Source organism: Curcuma longa, chromosome 11 (assembly GCF_044706935.1).
Source record: "Curcuma longa cultivar G26 ecotype Majalengka, Jawa Barat chromosome 11, ITB_CL_G26_1.1, whole genome shotgun sequence".
In the NCBI taxonomy this organism is placed as follows: Eukaryota; Viridiplantae; Streptophyta; class Magnoliopsida; order Zingiberales; family Zingiberaceae; genus Curcuma; species Curcuma longa.
Genome location: NC_133871.1, coordinates 10,379,135 through 10,407,130, shown reverse-complemented (window position 1 = coordinate 10,407,130; position 27,996 = coordinate 10,379,135). Strand labels below are relative to the sequence as shown.

General features: G+C 36.4%; 1 protein-coding gene and 1 pseudogene across 1 annotated transcript; both read right to left on the bottom strand.

Moving 5' to 3' along the window:
• Positions 1-197: 197 nt before the first annotated feature.
• On the bottom strand, positions 198-24,643 carry LOC141837088 (CLP protease regulatory subunit CLPX1, mitochondrial-like; annotated as a pseudogene).
• A 31-nt stretch (positions 24,644-24,674) lies between these two features.
• LOC141837087 (CLP protease regulatory subunit CLPX3, mitochondrial-like) lies at positions 24,675-25,696 on the bottom strand. Its single transcript, XM_074724555.1, has 2 exons — positions 25,248-25,696; positions 24,675-24,788 (listed from the first exon to the last, which is right to left on the bottom strand). Exons 1-2 carry the CDS (start codon positions 25,668-25,670, stop codon positions 24,675-24,677), a joined length of 537 nt encoding a protein of 178 aa, XP_074580656.1. The 5' UTR covers positions 25,671-25,696.
• Between the last annotated feature and the right edge of the window lie 2,300 nt (positions 25,697-27,996).

Genomic DNA, 27,996 nt, shown 5'->3' with positions numbered 1-27,996 from the left:
ATGAGAAGAACGTAACCATCACGATCCAACACATGTTGAAGGAAGAGCCATATAGTGATAGGGTAGGAGATAGAAGAGGCCCTTGTTCTCCAAGCCAACACATTCATGCTTGTGGTAATTTTACCACTCGGATGAAGAAGAAGTTGCCGGAGAAAGCTGATATGATAAACTCATATTCTGTTGAAGTCATATTCTTACTACTGACTGAACACACTAGCAATATAGTGCTCCAACGCCCCGTCTCCTCGCAGAATTTTAGCTCCAGAACCTTGTCTGCCAACAGAATCCTCATCCACCACAACTGCATCTATTTGCTCTTCTCCAAATTTTACATCCGGAATCAATAAGCATTTTGTAAAATTATTACGTAAGTATACTTGTAAACAAGTAGCGTGACGACATTTTGACAAAATTTTGAAGACCACGTCCGATGCAGTGTAATAACAAAATGGTATCAAGATCATACATAGCCTCAATCAGAATACTCTCCAAGATAGTTCTCAAGCCTCTCACATCTGTATTTTTTGACATTGCCTTCTTTGCGATCAATACTCTCCAACATTATTAACATTTTTACAGGTTGAAAGCGGTGATCTAATAGCTTATGGGCTCATACCCAAATTTATGGACGTTTCCCAATACTAGTTAGTTTGTCGGCCTTAAAGGAGGACCAGCTGGTTCATGTTTTAATGAAGCCGAAGAACTCTCTTATTAGACAGTTTAAGCGATTATTTAGCTTGAACAATGTATGGCTAGATATGCTTAAAATTATTGTATCTTGTTTACTTTTTGCAAAAGCAGTTTCTTATTGGCAAATACCAAATCATTTTTCAGGTTAACCTACATTTTACAAATGGTGCACTTTCTGCGATCGCAAAGAAGACAATGTCAAAAAATACAGGTGCGAGAGGCTTGAGAACTATCTTGGAGAGTATTATGATTGAGACTATGTATGAAATACCCTTTTGTTATTGCACTGCATTGGACGTGGTCTTCAAAATTTTACTAAAATGCCATCACACTACCTGTTTACAAGCATACATGACAGCATTTTAGCAAAATTTTAAAGACCACGTCCAATGCAGTGCAATAACAAAATGATATCTCATACATAGCTTCAATCAGAATACTCTCCAAGATAGTTCTCAAGCCTTTCGCACTTGTATTTTTTGACATTACCTTCTTTGCGATCGCAGAAAATACACCATTTGTAAAATATAACTTAATCTGAAAAATAATTTAGTATTTGTCAATAAGAAGCTGCTTTTGTAAAAAGTAAACAAAATACAATAATTTTAAACATATCTATTCATACATTGTTCAAGCTAAATAATCACTTAAACTGTCTAATAAGAAAGTTCTTCGGCTCCATTAAAACCTGAATCAGCTGGTCCTCCTTTAAAGCCGACAAACTAACTAGTATTGAGAAACATACCTTTCAGAAAGCTCCAAGAACATTCAGCTGAAGCATACCTTTCAGAAATAGTCTTTTCCAAGTCAACGAAAGCACCGCCACAAATAAATAGAATATTTTTTGTGTCTATCTGAGAATTAAAGAAGTATTAGTTAAAAAATCAGATGAAAAATACATATTACTGTAAGTTGTTTTGGACGCATACAAGTTTATGTAAAGGAAAAAAGAGAAACAAATGCAGAGAACTGCCAACATTCTAGAAGGATTTAAAAGAAAAAAATGAGCCGCATTGATTACTCTTATAAGGTTTAATCACAAACAAAATGCAATTGAACAACTGCATAATGCATATGGGATAAGTAGAGTTAGCAAAAAATAATAATTACCAAGTAACACATAATCTTAATTCTTGTTTGTCTATTTACAATAATTTAATTACTATTTACTTGATAATGACTTAGGTAATCAGTAAGTTGGGTATTGATTTAGCCTATATGATGCTTATGGAGTCTTAAGTGGATTTCATGTGATTCCTTTCTCATTGTACTTCATAAAAAAAAAGTCTAACCATATCGAGGTTAGGTTATTTATATTAATCTCTCATGAGTTTTGAAGTTTGACAATGATAATGAAGAAGTTTGTATTTGACAAATTAGTTGAGTGTGCAGTTTAACATGGTTTTGGTTAGAATAATGGACTTGTTGGATCGAGCATGCAGTTGTGGAGATCTTTGACCTTGCAGCGATGCCATAAGCTAGAAGTTGATTGAAGGTTTGAAGACTATTTCTGTTGTAATATGCATAGAATGTAAATGTTATATCTAGGTAAAAATTGTTACCTTAGGAGCTCTAGCTAAAAGCTCAGTCATACATAATATTGAGCTCGTGTCAATTCCTAAGTATCAAGGATCTTTCTATGTTTGAGATTATAAAGTTTTGAATCAATAGGTCTGGGGTTGACCAAAGTCAATTTCAAATTGCAAGTAACTACAGAAAAGTTTGAGTTCTTTAAATGTTTTCACGAACCACTTTCAGTAAAAATGGGTAAACAAAAGTTGGGTTTCGGTCAACCAACACTCATGGTTTCTAAGCTTTTAATTTTTTGAATTTCCAACCGATAATTTTTTCAGCCAAAGTTGATCTTTTCATAGATAACATTCAAAAGTGGCCATTGGTCAATGGTTATCCATTAATGGTTACTACTGAATGTTTATTGACAAAGGTTAAATTTTGGTTGAACTTTACCCAAGTTTGTGGATAAGACAGATCTAGTGATTCTATCAGTGGGAATCCCTTATATGATGTCGAGAGGTGCTACTCTATTCATTTTGAATATTAGTGATTTCTATTCTTGCTCATGAAGAGAATACTAAGTGTTTTGTATGTGTTTCTTGCTTTGTATGCATATTAGGCTCTAGTTTAGTAACTCTTTCTTCACCTCGGTCTTTAGTTCATTCTTTAGGGTGAGATTTGAATTCAATTTTTCGTTTTGATTCATTCATCTTGTAAGGAGCACTCTTGCACTTTAGGTGAGGAAAGCTCCGGTGTTGGCTTCATCTAGCTTGTTGATTGGCAAGTGGAACGATAAATTTGCCCATACCAACTAACATGACTTGACAGTTCAATCCTTGGTTTGATCAACCCATGACACTTCAAACAAACTTGAGCAAGATTTTATTATGGGTTAGAACCTAGAAAGGGTCCTCGAGGAAACAACATTCATGTATCTATGAGGAAAATCTTGTCTCCATATAATGTGTATGTAGGAAAAATATTGATGGGCTTCTATGTATCATTTTTTAATTTCATCCTTTTCTATTAAAAAGTTTAACTTATCTAAATTAGTTCTCCAAAATCAAGATATCTTTGCATTTTAAATTTAGATCTTCTACAAGTATCATTTATATTTCTCATATCTCTTGATATTCAAATATAGATGAAGATATATAGGGAATCGAGCTCAATGGCGTAGGAGGATCTAAATAGTTGACTCCACTTAGTGGGAAAAAGTCTTGATGGTTGTTATTATTGTCTAGACATTTTATCTCATCATATCGCTACAATATCATTATAAATAATGATGGCAAAGTTAAAAATTTTAAGTTATGCTAGAGTTTTGATTTTTTACTAAAATGATATTATTTTGGTATCTTGTTGAAGTTCTAATATATGGTGCCGATGACAAATTGGGGGTGGAAAGACAAAAGGGATAAAAGAAACAACTATATTACTTAAATTCAAATTTTGTTTTTCACTTGAAATGGTATGATTTTGACATTATGCTGTATGGAAACAGCTAATAATAATAATATTATTATTATCTCAGTTTATCTTAAGTTGTATTGTAGGATACCAAGAGGTGTCGAGTGTTAGCATGAAAAAATATTCATTAACATTATTAACACAACAACACATGAGACATTGTCTTTGCCCAGTATTATTGAGTTAGAATAATTTATTAGGACAATATGTTTTGACCGTTTTGCCCAATAGGACATAACATTTTAAAATATGAATGATGGTTATAACGTAAATAGCATAACTAACAAGAGATAATGAAGGAAATGTTTTTTGTTTTGTTCTTAATGATGGATGATGATTAAACTAAACAAGAGATTATATATGTGTGGTATAATGGTACAAATAATTAAAAAAAATTAAACTAACAAACTATACTAAACTATAAATGCTACCTGGATATTTTCTCCATAAGGGTGCCTCCGATCTCCTTTTTCTGGTACGTTAACTATCTACATGAGTGAATTTAAAATACTAAACCCCATGACAAAGCAAAAAAGAAACATCAGAAGTTTAATGTTCATCTACTACACAACATGCTGACACATCAAAATTGAACATTCTGAATATTAGGGTAGATGGATGCCATACACGCAAAGCTTGTATTACAAAGTATTATACTTTTACTGATTTAAGCTTTATATACTCCAAAGAAAATAAATAAATAATTTTAAAAAACAAAAACTCTTGGAACTAGTCCTTAATTATCCTAATTTTTAGGCTATCAAAATGCACTCAAGGAAGAGAATATGAGGTTGTAAGCAAATGCACATCTTCAGATAGACAAACAATTTTTCAATTCTAAGGGTCTAAAAAATTAGGCGATATACTTCAAGCACGTGTCGTATGTTTGACAATAGACCAAGATGTCATGTTATTAAAATAAACTATCAAAAATTTTCCTATAAAGGGTCTCAAGATTGATTTTTTACCTTCATGAACATACTTAAAGGTGTTTGAAAGTCCAAAGGGTATAACTTGCTGCTCAAACCATCCATCACATGCAGTTTTACATTCATTATCAGTCCTGATCCTAATCTAATGACACCCACTATGTGAGCCAATGTTAGAGAACCATCAAACTTTTGTCATTAAATCAAGTATGTCATCTGGGTATAAGAAACAAAAAAATAACACATTCTCCGAGAGTTACCCATGTAGGTGTCACCAAAGCATGAAGTCTTTCTATAAGAATCCTCAACTTGCCTATTTAAGGAGCATGTTCTAGAGGATTCATAGAGTAGTGTGAGAAACTCTACAACTATGATACCAAAGTAAAATCTATGATGTGTAGAATTACGCACATAGGCCAAAATTTTTCAAGTAACTCTTTGATAGTTATGTTTTAGAACTTGTCTAATCTTATTGATCTCAGGGATGGCCTTCCAACGAGGCAGTATGGTTGAGCGTGAGATATTAGCTATGATCACTTGTGGCTCCTCTTCCTCCTTAAATTGGGATTGTGTGAGAAGGTGAACTGGTAGTTGTCTCAAAGATTAGGCTAGCTTTTGAGCAATCAATAGTATTTTTAATGTCTTGATGGACTTGCAAATGTGAATCTGTGTTAGAGGTTTGTATGAATGTATGCATGAAATTTTCGATTGTAATGGCTTTCCTATGTTACATTAGATAGATATATGTTTGAGTATTAATTAAGTAGGTATGATGCATGACTTGATCCAACTTATGTAACTCATTCATTTAGGCACATGTGTGACATCTTTACCAGTTAAACCCATGTAATTAAATATGTCAGATTAGCCTGGTTAAAACCATCTTATGTTCAAGACATGAATTTTGGCACGTTTACAAAAACAACTTGGATTCAAGTTAAGAGAGTTAAATGTGTCACAGGGCAATGCAATGCAACCCGCTAGCGACCTGTTGACCTAAATTTCCACACCTATAGATGCCCTCATGACAGAGAGCAAAGATTGGAAATAGATCATAAAGAAAAGAGACCCTAGAGTCAAAATTAACAGGCACACCCAGATGAATCGTGGCAAGGACAATAGAGAATTACTGGAAGGGATTCTGTTGGATATCAGATCAGATTAGAAGGAAAGCTATTGGATCTCAAATAAACTGGAAAGGAAGCAATTGGATCTGCGCTCCAACTAGAGAAGTCCAACAGCAAGCAAAGACACGTAGATGTCAAATGCAAGGAGGTAGACTTCACCTAGACTCGTGTGGAAGAGGAAATTGCAAAGAGAAGCGTAAAAGTGCAGACTTTGTCTCAAGAATCTAGGATAGAAGCAAGTTCGAGAAGAACACAGCGTATGCAAGGAAGCTCCAACATCAAGAGGATTTTGATATTTCATGGAATATTTTAAATTCAACTCACTCAATCTAGGTAGCCCCTTCTATCTGCATATAAAATCATGCAATAACTTTATAGTTAAGTCGTGTGCATTTACAAATTAATAATATTTGGTTATTCAACAAACTCTTATTCACTCACAATTTGTCATGCAATTCAGTAACGTCGTTCTAAATCTCTCAATGGGAGTACATATTCCATGCAACTGAACAGTGCCTCTGTATATGATGTATGTGATCAGACCTGCTAACTACATACAGATATGTGACCACACTCTTTTGGGAAACTTTTCAAGCCGTGACTTCAAGCATTTTCAGACATGCTAAAAAAATATCAAAATGAAATCATAGAAAAGTGTCTGTATAACTTACAGTTCCTTCAAGCATTTTCAGCAATGCCTGCTGAACACCTTCACCGGATACATCCCTACTGATATTTAGACTCTGAGCCTGCATGAGAAATATTTCATAAGAAAGATACAAGATATGATTAAACCATGAACCTAAAGTTGAACTAACCATCAATTACAGGTTCACCTTTTTACTGATTTTGTCAACTTCATCAATGTAAACCATTCCTTGTTGAGTTGCTTGAACATCAAAGTCAGCAGCCTAACCAACAAAAGTACAACCAAGCCTTCAGCAAGCTTAAGAAAGGAGTCTAAAGCATTAATAACTAATAGCAACAGCATCATGTTGAGTAAGAAAATGTAGATTACAAAAGAAGCTAAGAAGAAAATTGTTTTGAACAAACATGTTCGACAGTCTTATGAACATAGTTGCCTAATAATCAAATAACTCTTAATAATAGAATGATCTTCTTGACAATGAAAAAAATGGTTTTATTTGTACCTAAATTACATTCTAAAAAACGTGGATGAGGTTGAGAAACCTTTTAACATCCCCCTAATTTCCTATCCCTATTGCCCGTGCTTGCTAAAGCCTTGACTAAGAAGCACTGACAGATAGTTGTTCATCTGAGTATTAGATTCCATCAGATTCAAAACCTCCCATCTATCGTCTTCTATATTTGCAGATCCTGAAAAATATAACGAGTAAGAGAGAAGATTGCACAACATTTTCAAGATTTGATAAGTACTAATGAATAGTAGATTCATAGGAAACTTTGAGACATAAAGGATTGTCTAATACAAAGAGGAGGGAGTATAGGGACCCTTCTTTGACAGGTATATGAAAGTCATCTTAATAAAAATGGGCAGGGCACTAACTTGGAGAGATGAAAAATAGAAACCAATTTGTGATTACCTGTCATATATGAAAACACACTATAATCAAGTAACTAGTAAGTCTTAACAATTATGATGGAGGTAGAACCAGTAGTTGCAGTGGTTGTAGCAAAATTTGATACAATAGAGGAATTCTAAAGTAGTCTGGAGTTGCTCATATTCCAAATAATTAATAGTTACTACTATGGTTGCTAGGGTGGTCCTGAAGATGAAGAGTTCATGGTGGCTTCTGTAACCACTTTTGTGGTGGGTGGTCATCAAATCACATTTAACATTCTGATAGATGGTTGGTGCAACCAAAGTAAACACAAAGAGGGTACAAGGGAACAACGCATCCACGTTACCATCTGCCTCAACATCCTTGTCCGCTAGTGAACCATGGCTTTAGGTGGGGAAGGGAGGTGGTACGTGCTAGTGTTGCACGTAGGTGTGAAGGTGTTTCCAAGGATGGGACACTGGTATGAGAACAGCACGGAGCGGCTAGGAAGAAACAACACCTCCGCGGGTGGAAGAAGTTCTACCCAGGGTTGTCGCCGCCTTCGCCAGGAAGATGCCCTCCGGTCCGGCGAGCCTCGCGTGGAGGAGGAGAGGAGGGCGGTGCGTCGTCTGCTCGCGTGGAGGAAGAGAGGAGGTCGGCGCGTCCACCGGTTGAAGAAGACGAACAGTGGGTTTTAGGTCTCGCGATTCTTACCCTTTTAAAGAGAATGCTACAGTAATTTAGGTTTAACCGGACGGCGCGATTTGAGTGAACCAGACTCAATTTAACCGGTTCATACAAGCTGAACCGGACTGGTTCGGTTCAGACACATACCATCACAAACCATATTTGTTTTGGTTCGTTTGGTTCACTAACCAAACGAATTCCGATTTGACCCAAACCAGTTTTGTTCGATTCGTCTTCTACAAGACAAAGCTTCTCATCTCTTCCATTTTGCCAAAATCTCTTCCATCATGAACCAAACCAAGTTGGTTTAATTTGGTTTAAAATCGAATCATTTGGTTCAGTAACCAAACGACCTCTGATTTGAACGAAATCAGTTTTGTTCATTTCATCTTCGTAAGATGAATTCCATCATTTTGTTCATTGTCTGGTCCAACCAGATTTTATTTCTCTCATTCTGAGAATCTAATTCTCAAACTCGTTTTAAGTCCTTCGGAGAACTTGTTGTACGTGTGACCCAATAGGTTCCCGGTTATGTTGGCCGTCCGTAATTAACCATTAATTACGGAACGATCATGAGTGACACCTAGTAGTATATCATGATCTCCAATTGATTGAAAAATCAACGATTGATTCCAGAACAATTCTAAACCTTTCAGCAGCTAAACTGAATCGTGCCTCGTTCCTTTCACCGTCTTATACCCGCTTGGTTCAGGACATGGTCTATGTGTCGGTCCCCACTAGGCTGACTACGTCACACCTAGCCCAAGCTGCTTTCTTGTCCTGTGGATTCAAGTTACTCGTACACGTATCCAAGAGTATCGTACTCTTAACATGTAATGCTTTGGCCAAAGACTTTTAGTAACAATCCTAACAAGCGGCCGCAGGGTATACGTCTCACTTTTCAAGGAGCGGTGAATCCTCTGTGGGCTATTCAAACACCTTCGGACACTTCGACTTATACCCAATCATCTCGGGTCCACACCTCCTCGGAGATGCTTACTTAAGATGTCAAAGTATAAGTCTCCATGACCAAGGTGACTTGAATACCGCAAGTCAAAGGAAACTCGCACTTAAGCTGCATTGAGATCTTCATTGACATATATATATATATATATAACCATATGAAGTCTCAAGACAGGTCACTCCAATGAACTGATTACCTTTAACCAGCATCCACGTTTAACTCTCAACATCTAATGTTGACAGCAGTGAGATCAGCTGCTTGGCTAACCAAGGAGTTCAAAACGTGCTAGTCTTGACAGAATCGATGACGTCCGTGCTCATCAATTCCTTGACTAGGGATAATTTCAATACGCTCATAATTGCACATGTAGAGATGCTCACGAGTTGTGATCCAATCACAAATTCTCTCATGCTATGAATCGTATTGCGGACATTCAGTATTCGAGTTTAAGATCCGATCAAACACATATGGAATGTGCACTCAAATAGTGAATTACTATTTATCTAATAAATAGTATAACCGTAAGGCGATTGCCTTAGGACACCCCTCAAATTAACAAGCAACACAAGGGGAGGGGATCAAACACTCGGGATTATAGGGGAACTTGCTAGCCTTGGATACAAGTTAAGAGAAAATTTATTGTATATCAAGGGAATACAACTTGTGTATTTATAGATATCAAAATAGCCATCCTAAAAAAGGTAAATGTAGGACTAGGTAAATAGAACTCAATTGATTAAGACCTATTCATTCTAACAAAGCTTTCACCCTATCAATTCTTCCATCAGAAGCATGCTAGCAAGGTTAGTTGGATCACATATTTAACTAAAGTCTGCCTATGTAACTAGTAAAAAATCTCATAAATTTTTTAGGGTCTCCTATTTGTTCCACCAACTCTATCAGCCTTAAATAGTTAATTGTAGATTATTTCAGTCCTATAAAAAATGTTACAAATTTGCATGATAAAAAAAAGAGGCATTAAGAATACAAGAAAATATGTTCACAATTTAATGCACTTTGACAGTTTGACATCAAAGAAATTTGTGTTGGTGCAGCGTGAGCTTTTCGTGGATCGCTAGAGGAGAGGAGTGAAGATCGTCCTGTAAAATTAACCTCTTTCTCTTGCTAATTTTTTGAACAAGGGCACACTAATTAAAATGTAAATAGTATGAAATAAAATACGAGGCACAAAATTTATTTGGTTACAACCCTCGGGTTGTTAGTCCAAGACTATAAAAGCTCTAATCAAAGTCTCCTCGTCGGAATTAATTCGGAGGTGGAGAAACTTCATACAACGATTGAGCAAACGAACTGAATAAAACAGATAATTCAAGTACGTACATTCTACATCGAGCTTCAATCTATTTATAGGCTTCACCTCGATCTGATTATTGTGCTGACGTGGCACTTCCGAACGCCTGGATTTGTCGATCTCAATCCGATCTATCAACGATCCGCTAACGGATCTGAATGACTCCTCGCGATCCGCGCCTGAAACCTCTATTTAAACTGAATGAAACAGATAATTCAAGTACGTATATTCTACATCGAGCGTCAATCTATTTATAGGCTTCACCTCGATCTGATTGTTGTGCTGACGTGGCACTTCCGAACGCCTGGACCTTGCGATCTTCCTCCCATCTAGGGGTGTAATCGATCCGAGCCAACCGAACTGGATGACTCGAGCTCGAGCTTGGTTCATTTTTCTGAAGCTCGAGTTCGGCTCGAGTTCGATTCGAGCTTTAATTCTTAAGCTCGAGTTCGGCTCGTAATGAAATTAAATAGTTCGCAACGGCTCGAGCTCGGCTCGAAAAAGGCTCGTTTTAAAGTTAAACGAATTCAATCCGAGCGCTTCGAAAATAGCTCGTTTAAAAGTTAAACGAGCTTAGTTCGAGCTTGGCTTGTTAATATATAATATTTATAATTCATGTAATATATATATTCGTGAATCTCTTAACAAACACGTTCGTGAACTTTTAAACGAACATGTTCTTCGTGTTCGTGAGCCTTTAAACGAACATGTTCGCGAGCTCATGAATCAAATACTATTAAGCTCGAGCTCGGCTCGATAATATTTTCGAGCTCGAAATCAGGCTCGAGTTCGGCTCGTTAACTTAATCGAACGAACTCAAACGAATTTTTTTCGAGCCGAGACTCGAATAGCTCATGAGCAGCTTGGCTCGTTTACACCCCTACTCCCAGCCTCTCGTCCCTCGGATGCACCGACCCCTTTCCGCTCGCTCTTGTGCATTCTTCTCACTCCATCGAAGTACTCTTCCATAGCTCCTCGTACCTCGGATGCATTGAGCCCGTCGGCTCCTTTTCTGTGCCATCCTTCTCGCTCGCTTGCATCTTCTGCCCAGGTTCGCCATCTGGATATTACGTGTGATCTCCTATGTCCCTACATACGTGTCAAATATCACACGACCTAATCTCAGACTTATTTAATTACACATCAAAACTCCACTGGGGTACTAACAATTTACACTGATAGAATTAGACTACAAAGAATGCCAACTTGAGGCAAATAGGAAGCAGAGTGGAGCTACAGTCAAGGATACGGAGTGCAAAGCATGAGGATGAAGTGAACTCACAAAGGATGGTTATCAAGCCTTTTTGGTTAGAGTGGCAGATGTTAGTATACATGGACTAACACAATTCCTTTATTTTTTTGCTCCTGCACTATACTAACACTAGCAATGTACATGTGAAACATGTTACCATAAGCCAAAATGGATAGACATAATATCGCCCACAAACTTGGTCATAATAAAATGGAATAATGACTATGAAAAACAAGGATTTTTCCCATAATTATTAGAGTACCCTAGCTGAAACTACTTCTAACAATCAAATACTATCAATTTAATTATTTAAACATAGCCAAATTATAATGAATAGTGAAAGAAAATACCATAAGCAAATTGTACAATATGGATTCAACATCCTCACCAACATATCCAGCCTGCAAAAGTATAATGCATGTAATGCTTAAAGAAAAATAAATAGCATACACACACAAACACCTTAAAAGAACACAAAAATGCATATAAAACAGTCAAAATGACCAAAAAGGACAAATAGTTCAAAAGAAAAGAGCTATATTGGGTGCACAGAAGGAAAATAAAATATGCAAAAAAAAGGTTTAAATATAGAAAATGGCAAAATAAGAGTTACATACAGTTATCTAATTACAAATGTGTTGACGGCAAATTTAAAATATTGAGCCGCATGATCTATAATTTATAAATTTTAAATAACTAAATTTATAAATCCCTAATTAATTAATAAAATTTTTATAATATTTAAAAAATTTGGTTGGTTAACTTAAGGTTTCAGTATTGTTTTTATTGTTTGATCGGAGTTTCAGTCTTTGCTTGGAATGATATTGTGTTGGTATCGTGTCGATGTTTTAATGCATAGTACCAATGATGGATTGGAGATTGAAGGAGTAAGGTTGATTTTCGATAATTTACTACAACGATATGTTTTGACTGTTTCGCCTGACATGGTACGACATTTTAAACCATGACGGAGACAAGGAAGGAATCATAAAATGGAACCAAGATTTTGACCAGAAGACATGTGGAATCGATGACAAAAGGCAAAGCAACTAAGGAAAGTACACCTAGGAATGACGATTTGCTTGAAATTTAGAAGGAGAAAGCACTAGAAGCAACTTCACCGAGTCACAGCCTCGCTGGCAATGCAATCTAGTGATAGTGAGTTAAATTGGGGATGGCAAAGTCGCAAAGTGTGAAGTTGCATCGCATCGTTTGTACTACAACTTCACCTCTTTTTTTAAATAGGTATTAATTATAATGTTTAATTGTTTATTTAACTAATTGATATATATATATATATATATATATATAGTATTTGTTTTGATATATAACTACATGTAATTAATTATATATAACTATGCTTCTGTCATTAATTAATATTATATAATTATCTCAATAATATAAAACTAATTATATGCAATTAACATTAGATCAAAATAAATAATGTAATTAATAATTTAATAAATACTAATATGATTCATCTATGCTAAAAGAATACTATATGTCTCAAGATCATACCAGCACAGTGTGATATGCTACCAAAACCATATTATTTCTGTCAAAATCTGAAACTCCAACAAGGCTCGAAATTTTAAAGATTGATTGATGACCAATTAAGTCTTGGATTGTTGAATGAAACCAAACAACTTTATTGAGCATCAGCAGATTTAATATCTAATAAAATGAAATTAATAACCCTCTTATATCTGCAGAAACCAATTTATCAACCGAAGTAACCAGATTTATTTTGTGTTAGGAATCTAAAAATGATAGGCAATATATTTCAACTCTTAAATCACTACATGCTTTCTGTTTCAACCTGTTCAGATATATCAGAGTAAAAACTTTCCAGATAAGAAAGACAATAATAATACAACAAACTATCAACAAAAGGATCCTTCTATGCTTGGACACTGCAAGATGACACCAAGTGAATTATACTCAGATAAGGTTAGCACAATTTTCTTATAATAATCCTCTTCTTTCTAGAGTGCATTTGTATCAGAAGGTATTAAACTAGAATAATAAAGGGCAGCCCCAGTGCACGAATCGCAAAATTAGGAATAATAAGAATCCAAAATTAGGACTACATACATACAAAATATGATGATCAAATTTTACGAAATTCTAGTTACATGTAAAAGAGTCATTTGTATCATAAGGTATTAAAATAAAATAATAAGAATTCAGAATTAGGACTTCATACATACAAAATTTGATGATCAGATTTAACACCAGCAAACATATTTCTCATTTCTAATATTGAAAATAATCAGATACTATAATATTAGTAGTATCACACTATTACTAGTCGCTTCACATCAAACAATGTCCTCATATTTACACGAGCAAAATACAAAACTTAATGATGTGCAGTAATGAAACAACTCCTAGATAAACACCTGACTAGTTAGAAAAACATGGTATACCATATTGGAAGATGAAATAACCACAGAAGTTGCAAGCTAAGACAGTCAATAAGCAGTGTCACACAATGATAAGAGAAAGTAACATTTTGAATAAGTAACAAATTTTATAGTGTTCTAAATCTGTATCTAGAGCATGGTGAACATAAGGAATATGGAAAAGAGTACCTGCCTGAGTCAGAGATGTTGCATCTGCAATAACGAATGGTACATTCACGAAGCGAGCTAATGTTTTAGCAAGTAAGGTTTTCCCTGTCTTAAAAAATAGGCCAGATTACCAACAAAAGAATTGAAATTCAATACCAGTCCTAGTGACTTACTAAGGTGTCTTTGGCAGTGTATTTGAAACTCAAATAACTTTACGAGGTAAACCAAGTGCATCTAATCCCATAGCACATTATTCAAATGTGTTGTACTTCAAAAGTTTTATTAGATTACAAATAGGCATCTACATTCCAAAAACTACTTTGTAGATGCAATTATTTTAATTGAAGGAATTCAATCTTGATTCTTTAAATCAAATATTTTTTTTTAAAAAAAACTTAATATTGTTACACCAGGAAAGAGATTTTTCTAAGAAAATTATATTCAGAAATGTAGAATTGAATTATCTAGTTGTTAGTTATGATAATGCCAAAAGGACTTTCTCATTATACATTAGCAAACACTGCTTGCAATAGAACTATTGTGCAGAACAATTCAAGAAGTGTGTTTACCAAACACTAATTAGCTTTTGAATAAAGAACTTTCAGTAAATATGGTTTCTTTATAAGCAATTGCTTTTTTGCAGTAGTAGTGTTAATTACCCTGTATGTTTTAGAAATACCAACATTTAGGACTGGGTCGGTACGGTATACCGAATTTTACATACGATACCGTATATCGTACCGAAAATTTCGGCATAAAAAAAACCTATACCGTTACCATACCGAAAATTCGGTATACCAGAATTTCGGTATACCGAAAATTCGGTATACCGAATTTTCAGTATAGTATAAAATGCATACCGATCAAAATGTTCGGTATACCGATCATACCGAAATACCGACCAACCGATCGATCATACTGATCATACCGATCGTATAAAAATGTTCGGTATACCGATCATACCGAAATACCGTACCCAATATCAATTTTAAAAATAATAAATAATTTATAAGAGGATATATAATAGGTGTTTCGGTATATACCGAAATACCGAAAAATAATAATTTCATACCGATACCGATACCGAAAAATTCAGTACGGTATTATACCGTACCGAAATTTTTGGTATACCGAAATTTTTGGTATGGACGGTAAATATCGGTATGGTATGTGCGGTATACCGAAAATTCGGTATTTTTTCCCACCCCTACCAACATTGAACAATTTATGGAAAAAAAGGTAGATCATGCACCCGATCCAGTTGGTCCCAGCAAGAGTATGTTGCTTTTTTCCAGTTCCAGTAGTACATCATGAGCATCCGATTGTACAAAAATGTTATTTGAATTGGCTCCAGAACTGCGAAATAATTCAACCACAAAGAATTTCTTACAAGCTAGCAATGTTTCAAGTTAAAAGCACAAAATTATTAATTACATTGTTAAAACTTAATTAGGTGGTCACCTAACTAAACTGGCTACAGCTAGGAACAAAAATAAAAAGGAAATAACAGTCAGAACCTAAAACTCAGGAAATAGTTAAGGAAAGTCAAAATAGTTTTTTATGCATTTTGAGAGTTGTTTCTGTTTAACTTAACAAATATTTTGTTTCACTTTGGTTTTGATTCACAACAATCTTGAAACCAATATAACTGAACTGAATCAATATGGATAATATATATATATATATATATATATATATATATATATATATATATATATATTACATTCAAACCAAATCAATCTGTTCACTCTGTTCAGTTTGGTTCAGAAGCTTGCCATGGACAATTTTAGTTCTGTTTGATTTTCAATTTCTCTAGTTGATCAACTAAAATATGCCCACCTAAATAAAATGCCAGCAGATTGCTCAGGATGTTTTGAGCTCATGATGATACAACATGAGCATTTCATTGGAAAACCACTAACGTCAAAAGTTTAAACGATTAGAGAAAGCCTAATTTACTTATTATGCTACAACAAGGGCAGGTTCTAACAAAAATGTCAAAGAGAACAGAAATCGCCACTAATGCACATAACAAGGCTAATAACCTTTTCTTCAAAGATGCATGATGTATTCTTTTGTAGTGGTTGTATACACCCACAGCAAGCACCTAAAATTCCACTTCAAGTTAAGAAATGACAATTTAGCAAATGAATCTCACAGATATTGCAAATAGGAAAGGCAACCCAAATACCATAGAAATCTAAGGAACAAAGTCATTTGGGCATCGATTAACGACCGATTTTTCGGTCGCTAATCGGTCGCTAAATCTGATTAACGAACGATTAGCGACCGATTCAAAAAATCACAAAAAATTTCGTCGTAATTGGATTTAGCGACCGAAATTAAATTCGGTCGCTAATTAGCGACCGATTTTGATTTCGGTCGCTAATTTTAGCGACCGAATCGGATTTTGGTTGCTAAAATTAGCGACCGATTTAGGGAAAGCCTAATTTACAACATGAGCATTTCATTGGAAAACCACTAACGTCAAAAGTTTAAACGATTAGGGAAAGCCTAATTTACTTATTATGCTACAACAAGGGCAGGTTCTAACAAAAATGTCAAAGAGAACTGAAATCGCCACTAATGCACATAACAAGTCTAATAACCTTTTCTTCAAGGATGCATGATGTATTCTTTTGTAGTGGTTGTATACACCCACAGCAAGCACATGAAATTCCACTTCAAGTTAAGAAATGACAATTTAGCAAATGAATCTCACAGATATTGCAAATAGGAAAGGCAACCCAAATACCATAGAAATCTAAGGAACAAAGTCATTTGGGTCAGTCACCTCAACTTCCCAAGCATCTAACACTACAAAAAAACCATCGATTAACGATCGATTTTTCGGTCGCTAAATCCGATTAACGACCGATTAGTGACCGATTCAAAAAATCGTAAAAAATTTCGTCGTAATTGGATTTAACGACCGAAATTAAATTCGGTCGCTAATTAGTGATCGATTTTGATTTCGGTCGCTAATTTTAGCGACCGAATCGGATTTCGGTCGCTAAAATTAGCGACCGATTTAGGGAAAGCCTAATTTACAACATGAGCATTTCATTGGAAAACCACTAACGTCAAAAGTTTAAACGATTAGGGAAAACCTAATTTACTTATTATGCAACAACAAGGGCAGGTTCTAACAAAAATGTCAAAGAGAATTGAAATCGCCACTAATGCACATAACAAGGCTAATAACCTTTTCTTCAAGGATGCATGATGTATTCTTTTGTAGTGGTTGTATACACCCACAGCAAGCACCTGAAATTCCACTTCAAGTTAAGAAATGACAATTTAGCAAATGAATCTCACAGATATTGCAAATAGGAAAGGCAACCCAAATACCATAGAAATCTAAGAAACAAAGTCATTTGGGTCAGTCACCTCAACTTCCCAAGCATCTAACACTACAAAAAAACCATCGATTAAAGACCAATTTTCGGTTGCTAAATTCGATTAACGACCGATTAGCGACCGATTCAAAAAATCGTAAAAAATTTCGTCGTAATTGGATTTAACGATCGAAATTAAATTCGGTCGCTAATTAGCGATCGATTTTGATTTCGGTCGCTAATTTTAGCGACCGAATCGGATTTCGGTCGCTAAAATTAGCGATCAATTTAGGGAAAGCCTAATTTACAACATGAGCATTTCATTGGAAAACCACTAACGTCAAAAGTTTTAACGATTAGGGAAAGCCTAATTTACTTATTATGCTACAACAAGGGCAGGTTCTAACAAAAATGTCAAAGAGAACTGAAATTGCCACTAATGTACATAACAAGGCTTATAACCTTTTCTTCAAGGATGCATGATGTATTCTTTTGTAGTGGTTGTATACACCCACAGCAAGCACCTGAAATTCCACTTCAAGTTAAGAAATGACAATTTAGCAAATGAATCTCACAGATATTGCAAATAGGAAAGGCAACCCAAATACCATAGAAATCTAAGGAACAAAGTCATTTGGGTCAGTCACCTCAACTTCCCAAGCATCTAACACTACAAAAAAAACCATCGATTAACGATCGATTTTTCGGTCGCTAATCGGTCGCTAAATCCGATTAACAACCGATTAAAAAAATCGCAAAAAATTTCGTCGTAATTGGATTTAGCGACCGAAATTAAATTTAGCGACCGAAATCCGATTCGGTCGCTAATTTTAGTGACCGAATCGGATTTCGGTCGCTAAAATTAGCGACCGATTTAGGGAAAGCCTAATTTACAACATGAGCATTTCATTGGAAAACCACTAACATCAAAAGTTTAAACGATTAGGGAAAGCCTAATTTACTTATTATGCTACAACAAGGGCAGGTTCTAACAAAAATGTCATAGAGAACTGAAATCGCCACTAATGCACTTAACAAGGCTAATAACCTTTTCTTCAAGGATGCATGATGTATTCTTTTGTAGTGGTTGTATACACCCACAGCAAGCACCTGAAATTCCACTTAAAGTAAAGAAATGACAATTTAGCAAATGAATCTCACAGATATTGCAAATAGGAAAGGCAACCCAAATACCATAGAAATCTAAGGAACAAAGTCATTTGGGTCAGTCACCTCAACTTCCCAAGCATCTAACACTACAAAAAAAATCATCGATTAACGACCGATTTTTCGGTCGCTAATCGATCGCTAAATCTGATTAACGACCGATTCAAAAAATCGCATAAAATTTCGTCGTAATTGGATTTAGCGATCGAAATTAAATTCGGTCGCTAATTAGCGACCGATTTTGATTTCGGTCGCTAATTTTAGCGACCGAATCGGATTTAGTCGCTAAAATTAGCGACCGATTTAGGGAAAGCCTAATTTACAACATGAGCATTTCATTGGAAAACCACTAACGTCAAAAGTTTAAACGATTAGAGAAAGCCTAATTTACTTATTATGCTACAACAAGGGCAGGTTCTAACAAAAATGTCAAAGAGAACTGAAATCGCCACTAATGCACATAACAAGGCTAATAACCTTTTCTTCAAGGATGCATGATGTACTCTTTTGTAGTGGTTGTATACACCCACAGCAAGCACCTGAAATTCCACTTCAAGTTAAGAAATGACAATTTAGCAAATGAATCTCACATATATTGCAAATAGGAAAGGCAACCCAAATACCATAGAAATCTAAGGAACAAAGTCATTTGGGTCAATCACCTCAACTTCCCAAGCATTTAACACTACAAAAATCCATCGATTAACGACCGATTTTTCGGTCGCTAATCGGTCGCTAAATCTGATTAACGACCGATTAGCGACCGATTCAAAAAATCACAAAAAATTTCATCGTAATTGGATTTAGCGACCGAAATTAAATTAGGTCACTAATTAGCGACCGATTTTGATTTCGGTCGTTAATTTTAGCGACCGAATCGGATTTGGTCGCTAAAATTAGCAACCGATTTAGGGAAAGCCTAATTTACAACATGAGCATTTCATTGGAAAACCACTAACGTCAAAAGTTTAAACGATTAGGGAAAGCCTAATTTACTTATTATGCTACAACAAGGGCAGGTTCTAACAAAAATGTCAAAGAGAACTGAAATCGCCACTAATGCACATAACAAGGCTAATAACCTTTTCTTCAAGGATGCATGATGTATTCTTTTGTAGTGGTTGTATACACTGATAACTAGTTATTTGACCGGATAAATTAGGATTAGATTGTGTAATTTTTTATTATATTTCATGCTATAATTGGGATTTTTGGGCTGATTCATCATCTTGGATAAATTTGTGGTCTTAATTGTAATTTTCATTAAATTATAGAAATTTATGGATATTAATTTATGCATTTGATTTTTCGCAGAAAATTAACTTTGAAGGAAATCAATCTTGGCTCGAGTTCAAATCGAATCAGATTCAAGGTTAAATCAAGTTCTAATTTGGGGTTAAAATTGAATTAAATCCATCAGCCCAAATCCAATCATTTCAGCCCAAAGCCCGGTCCACACTATGCAGCCCGGCCCATTCCCATTAAACCAAATCAAGGCCACCGGTCCAATTGAAGCACCGGTTCACTGCTAAAATCGCCGGTTCAGTGGAGCGCATAGGGTAAAAGGTCGGTTCACGCTGCAAAGAGGGGGAGGCTCGAGATCGCGAGTTACAGTCTGTTTGGGAGGAGGTGAGGGAAAGGGAGGGAAAGGTAAGGAAGGGGAAAAAAATTTTTACCTCCGTTTGGGATGGGGTGAGGTAAGGAGGGGAAGGGGAAAGAAGGGGAAGTTGTCCCCTCCCATGCCCATGAATAGGCACAATTTCTTACACCCCAAATTGGGGTGTAAGGAAGGGGAAGAAAAATATTAAAGGTATCTTCCAATTTTACCCTTCTAAATCTAAATCGATCTCTTGCCATCGTTTCTAAATCGAGGCGGCGGAAGCACGGCACCGGCACGGGAATGGAGAGGACGACGAAATGCTGAACTTGGTCTCGAAGTGGAAGGAGCCAACGCCGAAGCCGGGGAGGAAGAGCACTGCAGGGGCGCCGACGTTGTGAGAGCCAGATCTCTCGTAGTGGACCGCGATGTTGGGTTTCCACTCCCAGAAGAAGCTGCTGATCGGAGACGAACTCGCGCTGCCATCGGCCTCCTCCGGCAAGCTTAGTATTAGGACCTTTGTTGCTCCCTCCGCTGAATTACAGGCCTTCCGCTGGAAAGCAAAGTAGGATTGGAGCGTTCGGAGCTAGTGACGCTATAGGGCCAGCACATGGAGGAATGGCTCAAGGACAGCAGCGACTCCATATTCTGATTTTCGTGGTTTCGGAAGGGGAAACAAAGTGGAAGGAGAAGGGGTTTCAGAAGCGCACCTCACCTGCTTATCAAAGTTCAACCTTTTGGTTCTTCTTCCTGCTCTGCTGCTTATTATCGCCGAGGAGGTGGGAAGAAATCTGTTCTGCTGATTATTATCGCCGAGGAGGTGGGAAGAAATGGAGGTTATTTTTGACCTTCTATATATTTAATTTCTATTTCCTTTCCTTTCCTTCCACATAAACTTTTTTTTCTTCCCAAACAAGGTTACTTCTCTTCCCCTTCCTTCCCTTCCCTTCCCCTCCCTTCCCTTCCCTTCCCCTTCCGTTAATGAACCTTCCCTCACCCCATCCAAACAGAGCGTTAGGGTACTGTTTCTTCCTCGTTAGAGATTTTTTTTCCTCTGTTTCTTCTCTTCTTCCTCTGTTTTTCTTCGTCGCCGGGCCTCCTCCACCCTCTTCCGCTCCCGCTTCTTCCCCCGAGTTCCTGATTCAAAGCTGAGCGGCGCCGGCAAGCTTGGAGTTGCTTCGTCGCCGATCTTCCGCCCTTCACTGCCGTTTATTCTCCGTGGTTGTGAGTGGATTCTCCAGCTCCAGACGACCGACGACAGAACCCTCCTCCGTGCCCTAGAAGCTCCGACAGTGGCCGGGCCTAGTCTGTGATTTCAGTTGGGACTCCACACCGGCCCTCTGTCTGTGGATTCAGTAGAGAACCGCCGGCCGCTTCTTCGACCTCCACTGTCACCGGATTAGCTCAAGGTAAGGGTTTCAATTGTTGGTTCTGACTTTGTCTGTGGATTCAGTAGAGAAAGGAGCTGCGGTTTGGATTCCTTGCTTTGTCTTCTCCGACCGCCGCTCCCGATCATCACCCCGGCGAGTTCATCTTCCCCGGCGCAAGTTCTTCTTCCATTTTGTTGGCTCCATTCGGTGAAGACTCAGGGAATCCCTGAAACCCTAGCTCGTGATTCAATGTTATTAGTTTTGTTCTTGTTTTGCTTTTGTTTGTGTTGTTTGTTCTGTTTGTGCCGAATCAAAAACCCCTCTGCCCACTTTTACACTGTAAATACCCACTGTAAATACACTGTAAATACTCCCTAATTATGTCTAACCGTAACAATGAATGTAAATTCCTAACCCTAATTTCTAACCTAGCTTTTGAATTTATTTGATCTTGTTTCGGTTCTTGATGTTGTTGTTTCTTGATGGGTGTTGAGGCATGATGTTAATGCTAGCATTTTGTATGGTGTTAAACCAAGTTGTTGTTTTGTTTGATGGTTAAATTGGAACAGTGGGTTTACCCAATAATGTGTTGTATCAAACGCTTAGGTGAATTGAATGAAATTGTATCACGTGATTCATTTTAGGTTGGATAACATGATGTTGGTGCTTGTTAGGATAGTGAGCCAAGTTGTAACTTGTAGTGTATGTGGAGCATGGAATTACTTTGAATAAATTGTTGGTATTGAACTTGAGTAGTTGTGGAAACCGGTTGTATGGTTGTTTGTAATGTTTAGATAGTTTGAACTTTTGCTAATGCTTGAATGTTGTGAATGGTTAATGAACAAGATGTGTACTCAATTCATTTGGTTGGAATTCATGGTTTGTTTTGAATGTTAGTTGTTTAAATGGATTTGGTTGTGTATGTTGGTTAAACTGAAAGATTGAACTTGGGTTAACAGTGATTCATTTATGTTGATGATTGAGTTGTTAGTTTGGTAATGATCCTATGTTGAGCATGTTCAAGTTATGTTGTGTTGTTGTAATGCATTAGTTGTGTTGTTGTAAAGCTTGAATAACATGGGTTTATTTATGTTGGTTAATTGTACGATGTAAATATGGGATGTATGTAGTTGTAATTATGATGTTGTAAGTTTAGAATAAGATCATGATCATTAGTTAATAAATTGTAGAAATTGTGTGGTGTGTGTTGTATGTCATAGTTGTATATTGAAATTGTAGATATGTTGTTTAGATGTATATGGTTAGTGGGTTGGTTTATATAAGGTGAATGTATTATTGTGTAATAATTGTAGGTTTAGGATTGTAAACTCTGTATATTAGAATTCTTTTGTTAATTATAAATTTAATTATGAATAAATGAAATTGCTTGTATTTATTAAAATGAATAAAACATAATAAGACCCCACATCATGAGTCTAGGATATAACATCCAGTCATTGAGTCCGAGAGAGACGACTCGGACCTCTCTATACTACTTAAGACGATAATTAGAGGTTTGGTAATAAATAAATAAATAATTTTGATGGGTGTAAGTGACATTAAATAAGGGAAATGTAAATAAATAAATTTCCATACAAAAACATCGCATCATACACCCACAGCAAGCACCTGAAATTCCACTTCAAGTTAAGAAATGACAATTTAGCAAATGAATCTCACAGATATTTCAAATAGGAAAGGCAACCCAAATACCATAGAAATCTAAGGAACAAAGTCATTTGGGTCAGTCACCTCAACTTCCCAAGCATCTAACACTACAAAAAAAAACCATCGATTAACGATCGATTTTTCGGTCGCTAAATCCGATTAACGACCGATTCAAAAAATCGCAAAAAATTTCGTCGTAATTGGATTTAGCGACCGAAATTAAATTCGATCGCTAATTAGCGATCGAAATCCGATTCGGTCGCTAATTTTAGTGACAGAAATCTAAATCGGTCGTTAATTTTAGCGACCGAAGTTAAAATTCGATCATTAAATTAGCGATCGAATTATAATCCGTCGCTAAATCCGTCGTTATTTGTGGATTTTTTTTGTAGTATAATGTTGCCATGAAGATTACTTACGAAATATGAGAACTGATTCACGCCAAGAGATGATAATCTTAGATTACTGTCAAGTAGCCACCTTACTAAGACAGCTTAAGCTAAAACATCCTTCATAAAATATAAATTATAAAAATTATACCAACATAACATAATATTTCTTCTAATGTTAGTTATATATGGACATTCAAAATATTTAGTATTATAAATATTTACTATTGTGGTATTAATTTGAAAATATAGAACCCATAAGTTGAAACCCTAATCTCTCATCAAATTTATTATTAACTTATATTAACAAATTCTATCAAGATAAATAATTTTAATTAAATGGGTAATATCGGGGCAATGCATTTGACTCATTTATTAAATGGGTGATGCTGGGTTAAAATTGAGCAAGCAGGTCAATCAGAGACACCAATTTATGATTTGTTGACTCTAGATGCCACCCCTAGCATCAAGGGCTCTCTTGAAAGAGTTGGAGGAGTGAGGGTATAGGTAGTCATTTGTTCCATTCTCCACAAGGCCAAAAAAGAATTAGTAGCATTTGCCTTGCCACCATAGACATGTATTGGGTGGTTCTCCAGTAAAAGTGGAAGCTGCATTCTAAAATTATGAATAGTTAATTACTTATTTACAAATAGTTCGTAGAATCATGGTGTGCAAAAGGCTAAACTCTAAACTTAAAGCATGACCTCAAGGGATGATGAAACATAGGGTATATCAGTTTTAAGAAAGATAAACATTGTACCTTCTTAACACGCAGCTGACCGATCACATACTTATCAAGCCCTTTGCAAATCTCCGTAGGGGTCGGTAAATTCCTCCCTAAATTCGACCCTCCCCACCCCGTTGACAAGGGAACTTTTGTGGAGATCGGCCGTGTTCCGAGACCAGACTCGAAGAAGGAGAAGAGTGAGCACGAGAATCGGGCCAAGAACCGATTCTGGAAGGAGAATGGGTCGGAGGGTTCGACATTGCACCAATCTCTTGGGCCACGATTAGCCACTGAATCCTCCACGGCCACTAAAACCATCACCTGCGCGAACCTCTCTACGCCCATTTATCCCTAGCATGTTCATATTCCGAGTTAATCATGGCCCAAGAGATTGGTGCAATGTCGAACCCTCCGACCCATTCTCCGAAGAGCCTGCGCTGTAATACGACCCGATAACCTTCCAGAACCGGTTCTTGGCCCGATTCTCGTGCTCACTCCTCTCCTTCTCCGGGTCTGGTCCCGAAATACGGCCGATTTCCACAAAAGTTCCCTTGTCAACAGGGTGGGGAGGATCGAATTTAGGGAGGAATTTACCGACCCCTACGGAGATTTGCAAAGGGTTTGATAAGTATGTGATCGGTCAACCGCGTGCTAAGAAGTAAATAAGTAATTAACTATTCATAATTTTAAAATGCGGCTTCCACTTTTACTAGAGAACCACCCAACGCATGTCTATGGTGGCAAGGCAAATGCTACTAATTCTTTTTTGGCCTTGTGGAGAATGGAACAAATGACTACCTATACCCTAACTTCTCCAACAATTTCAAGAGAGCCCTTGATGCTAGGGGTGGCAACTAGAGTCAAGGTACAATCTTTATCTTTCTCAACACCTTCACTCCTCTCCTTCTCCGGATCTGGTCCCGGAACACGGCCCACAAAAGTTCTCAACGCCTTCACTCCTCTCCTTCTCCGGGTCTGGTCCCGGAACACGGCCGATCTCCACAAAAGTCCCCTGGAGAGGGATGAGCTCGTCTATGCGAAAGGAGTAAGGAGTCTTGCAGTTAGGGCAGACGTTGACGGTGCGGTGCCCTCCGCCGGTTTCCTCGATACGGTCGATAGATATAGGGTCCCGGGGGAGATTGGGAAAGAGAATTCTCATGTGCTTGGAGCATCGGGGACAGTGTGCCTCAACGCGGATTCGGCGGATGTGGAACTCGTCGGCGTCGCCTCCATCCGACTTATAGCGATCGTGGCGGAGGAGATCGGGTCGGCAGATATTGTAGACGGGGGAGCAGCGGGGTTTGGCGGCGGCGTTGAGAGCGGCCAGAGTTGCGACGACGCTAAGCTTCTTCCAGCGGAGAATTCCCGACATCGAACCGATCTCCCCACTGCCGAGACAGTGACTTATCGAAGGGCGTTGCCGATAGATAAGGTACGGTGGTGAAATATTGATGGCAAATTTTCGGAAAAGGCCCCCAAAACCTTTTAGGTGTGCCACGTCCGATATTATCCACGTTCACCGATTGAGGATGTTTTTTTTTTTATTTATTATCAAAACTCCCTCCATTCGTATATTTTATTTTTTAAAATTATTTTTTATATTATTATAACAGTTAAAATTTCATTAAATATTTCAATAATATAAATAAATTATATTATAGTAAAACATAAACATTTTAATTTTAATCAGCACTAATAAATAATAAACACTTCATTTATAATCAACTAATATTTAATTAATATTATATTATTCTAGCACTTCAATTCTAATCAACTAATTATATTTCATAACTCTTGTAATATAGATACTTCATCGATCAATCAGCATATAACAATATTATATTACAACTACGAATCATAGTTGTTAAAATATAAATAATTTATTCATAATCAATACTAATTAGTATTATGTTATAGCAGCTAAATCTCATAGCTGTTACAATTTTATAGTTGCAGCTGCTACAATAGAAAAAAATAATTTTAAAAAGTAAAATATACAAAGACAGAATGGAATGTCCTTTTGATAAAAAAACATAAAAATGAGGCATCCTTCTGACTAAGAACGGAGTTAGGGGAGACAATTATAGTGGCTCCCATCCTTAAATTTTTAGTACGAAAGATGTAGAGGTATAAAAATGAGAGGCAAATTAAAAGGCAAATTAGGAGTGATGCATAAACACCCCCTCCCCCACCCTCAACATGTAAACCCCCTATATGAAATTCCTCACTTCATCTCTGCATTTGACGATTGAGCACCTCTTTTCAGTTTTGCCCGAAATTATTTTCACACTTTATCTAAGGACTAACGATGATAGTGCATTTTTATATATTATCAATTTTTTTTAATATACATAAATTATGTTTTAAATTTATTGTGTAGGTAAATCAAAAGTAGATAAATTTATGTGGCATCTAAGAGTTCAACCACTTTGGGAGAAATTTTTATCAGATCGATCACTTTCAAAATTAATTGATTCGAAAAATCAGATAACTAAATTAAAAAAAAAAAAAAGAGAGAGATTGGGTGGCAACTTCATCTTCATATTTGTGATTTTAAGACCGATTCTACGTGGGCATTCGAATAATATATCTCTTGTTACAACAATTATAGCATTATAGGTTTTAGTGTGTGTGTGTGGGATTTGCTGACAATTCCAAGGCAGTCAAGTTAGCTTGGTGTCTGATTGTGATGACACCATATACGGTGATCAAATGGTGGGGAAGGGTCCAAGAATTACTCGATCTCACAACTTTATAGTAAGTCTCTTCGACGAGGTATAGACAAATAACTAATCCTTTAATTATAAAAGGATGAGCCATTTTAATCTAGCTCAATCGACAATTGTTTGTGCTAATGCTTCAACCAATGCCGAATCTGAAGCTCAGACTGAGAAGAGTGAGAAACATAAGGAAAATTTCGATGGGCTTGGTGCTGCAAAAAGGAAGAGGAACACTGAGGTAGTTCTTGTATAGTTTCTCCCTTTTTATGTTTAAACTGATTTCTTCAGTTGTGTTTCCTCTTTTTTCTGTAAAAGATAGAATATGTCATTTCAGTGATTTCACATGATCGATTTCATACCCATATATAAGGAGGTAAATCGAGAAGTTACATTTGACCACGATGAAAAAAGACATTATCTGATTTTTATCGAGATTCGACTCTTACCCAGTTTCAATTGTATTTCCTCAATACAATGGAATTTAAACATATTAACCAGTCAACTAGTCCATCTATAACAATTGATAAGCCTATAGGGGAAGCAAACAAAAGATGAATTCAGCTATGTCAGAGCACGGCGTGACCAGGTAACAAAGAGCTATTATTCAAATTTTATGATGTTTAAATTTATTTGATATTTGATAACGTAATCAGCCAATCAAATCAAATCTAAAATAAATCAACTAGTTAAAATGATTATTCAAAACTTAACAGAAAAGGCAGTAATGCTCGATGAGATAATAACCTATTCTCAATCAATGCAACAATAGGTTGAGGTAAATATGCTTCATGCTGCTTCGGAGGCATAGTTGAGTTGGTTACGACGGAGCAGAGTTGTTGAAATAGATAATGATCAAATCTTAATAAAATCATGAGACTGATTATGTCCTTCTCCATCATGATCAACTACAATTTTTTAATTTATCTCCTTATAAATAATCGTGAGACTGATTATGAAATTATTGGAATAATGAATTTC

Bases quoted from the DNA above. Each gene is read 5' to 3' on its own strand.
- LOC141837087 (XM_074724555.1), bottom strand. From the start codon at position 25,670: ATGTCGGGAATTCTCCGCTGGAAGAAGCTTAGCGTCGTCGCAACTCTG. The intron at 24,789-25,247 runs GTTGAGAACTTT...GAGAGGAGTGAG, and splicing joins AGAAGGAGAGGAGTGAAGGC to CACGAGAATCGGGCCAAGAA.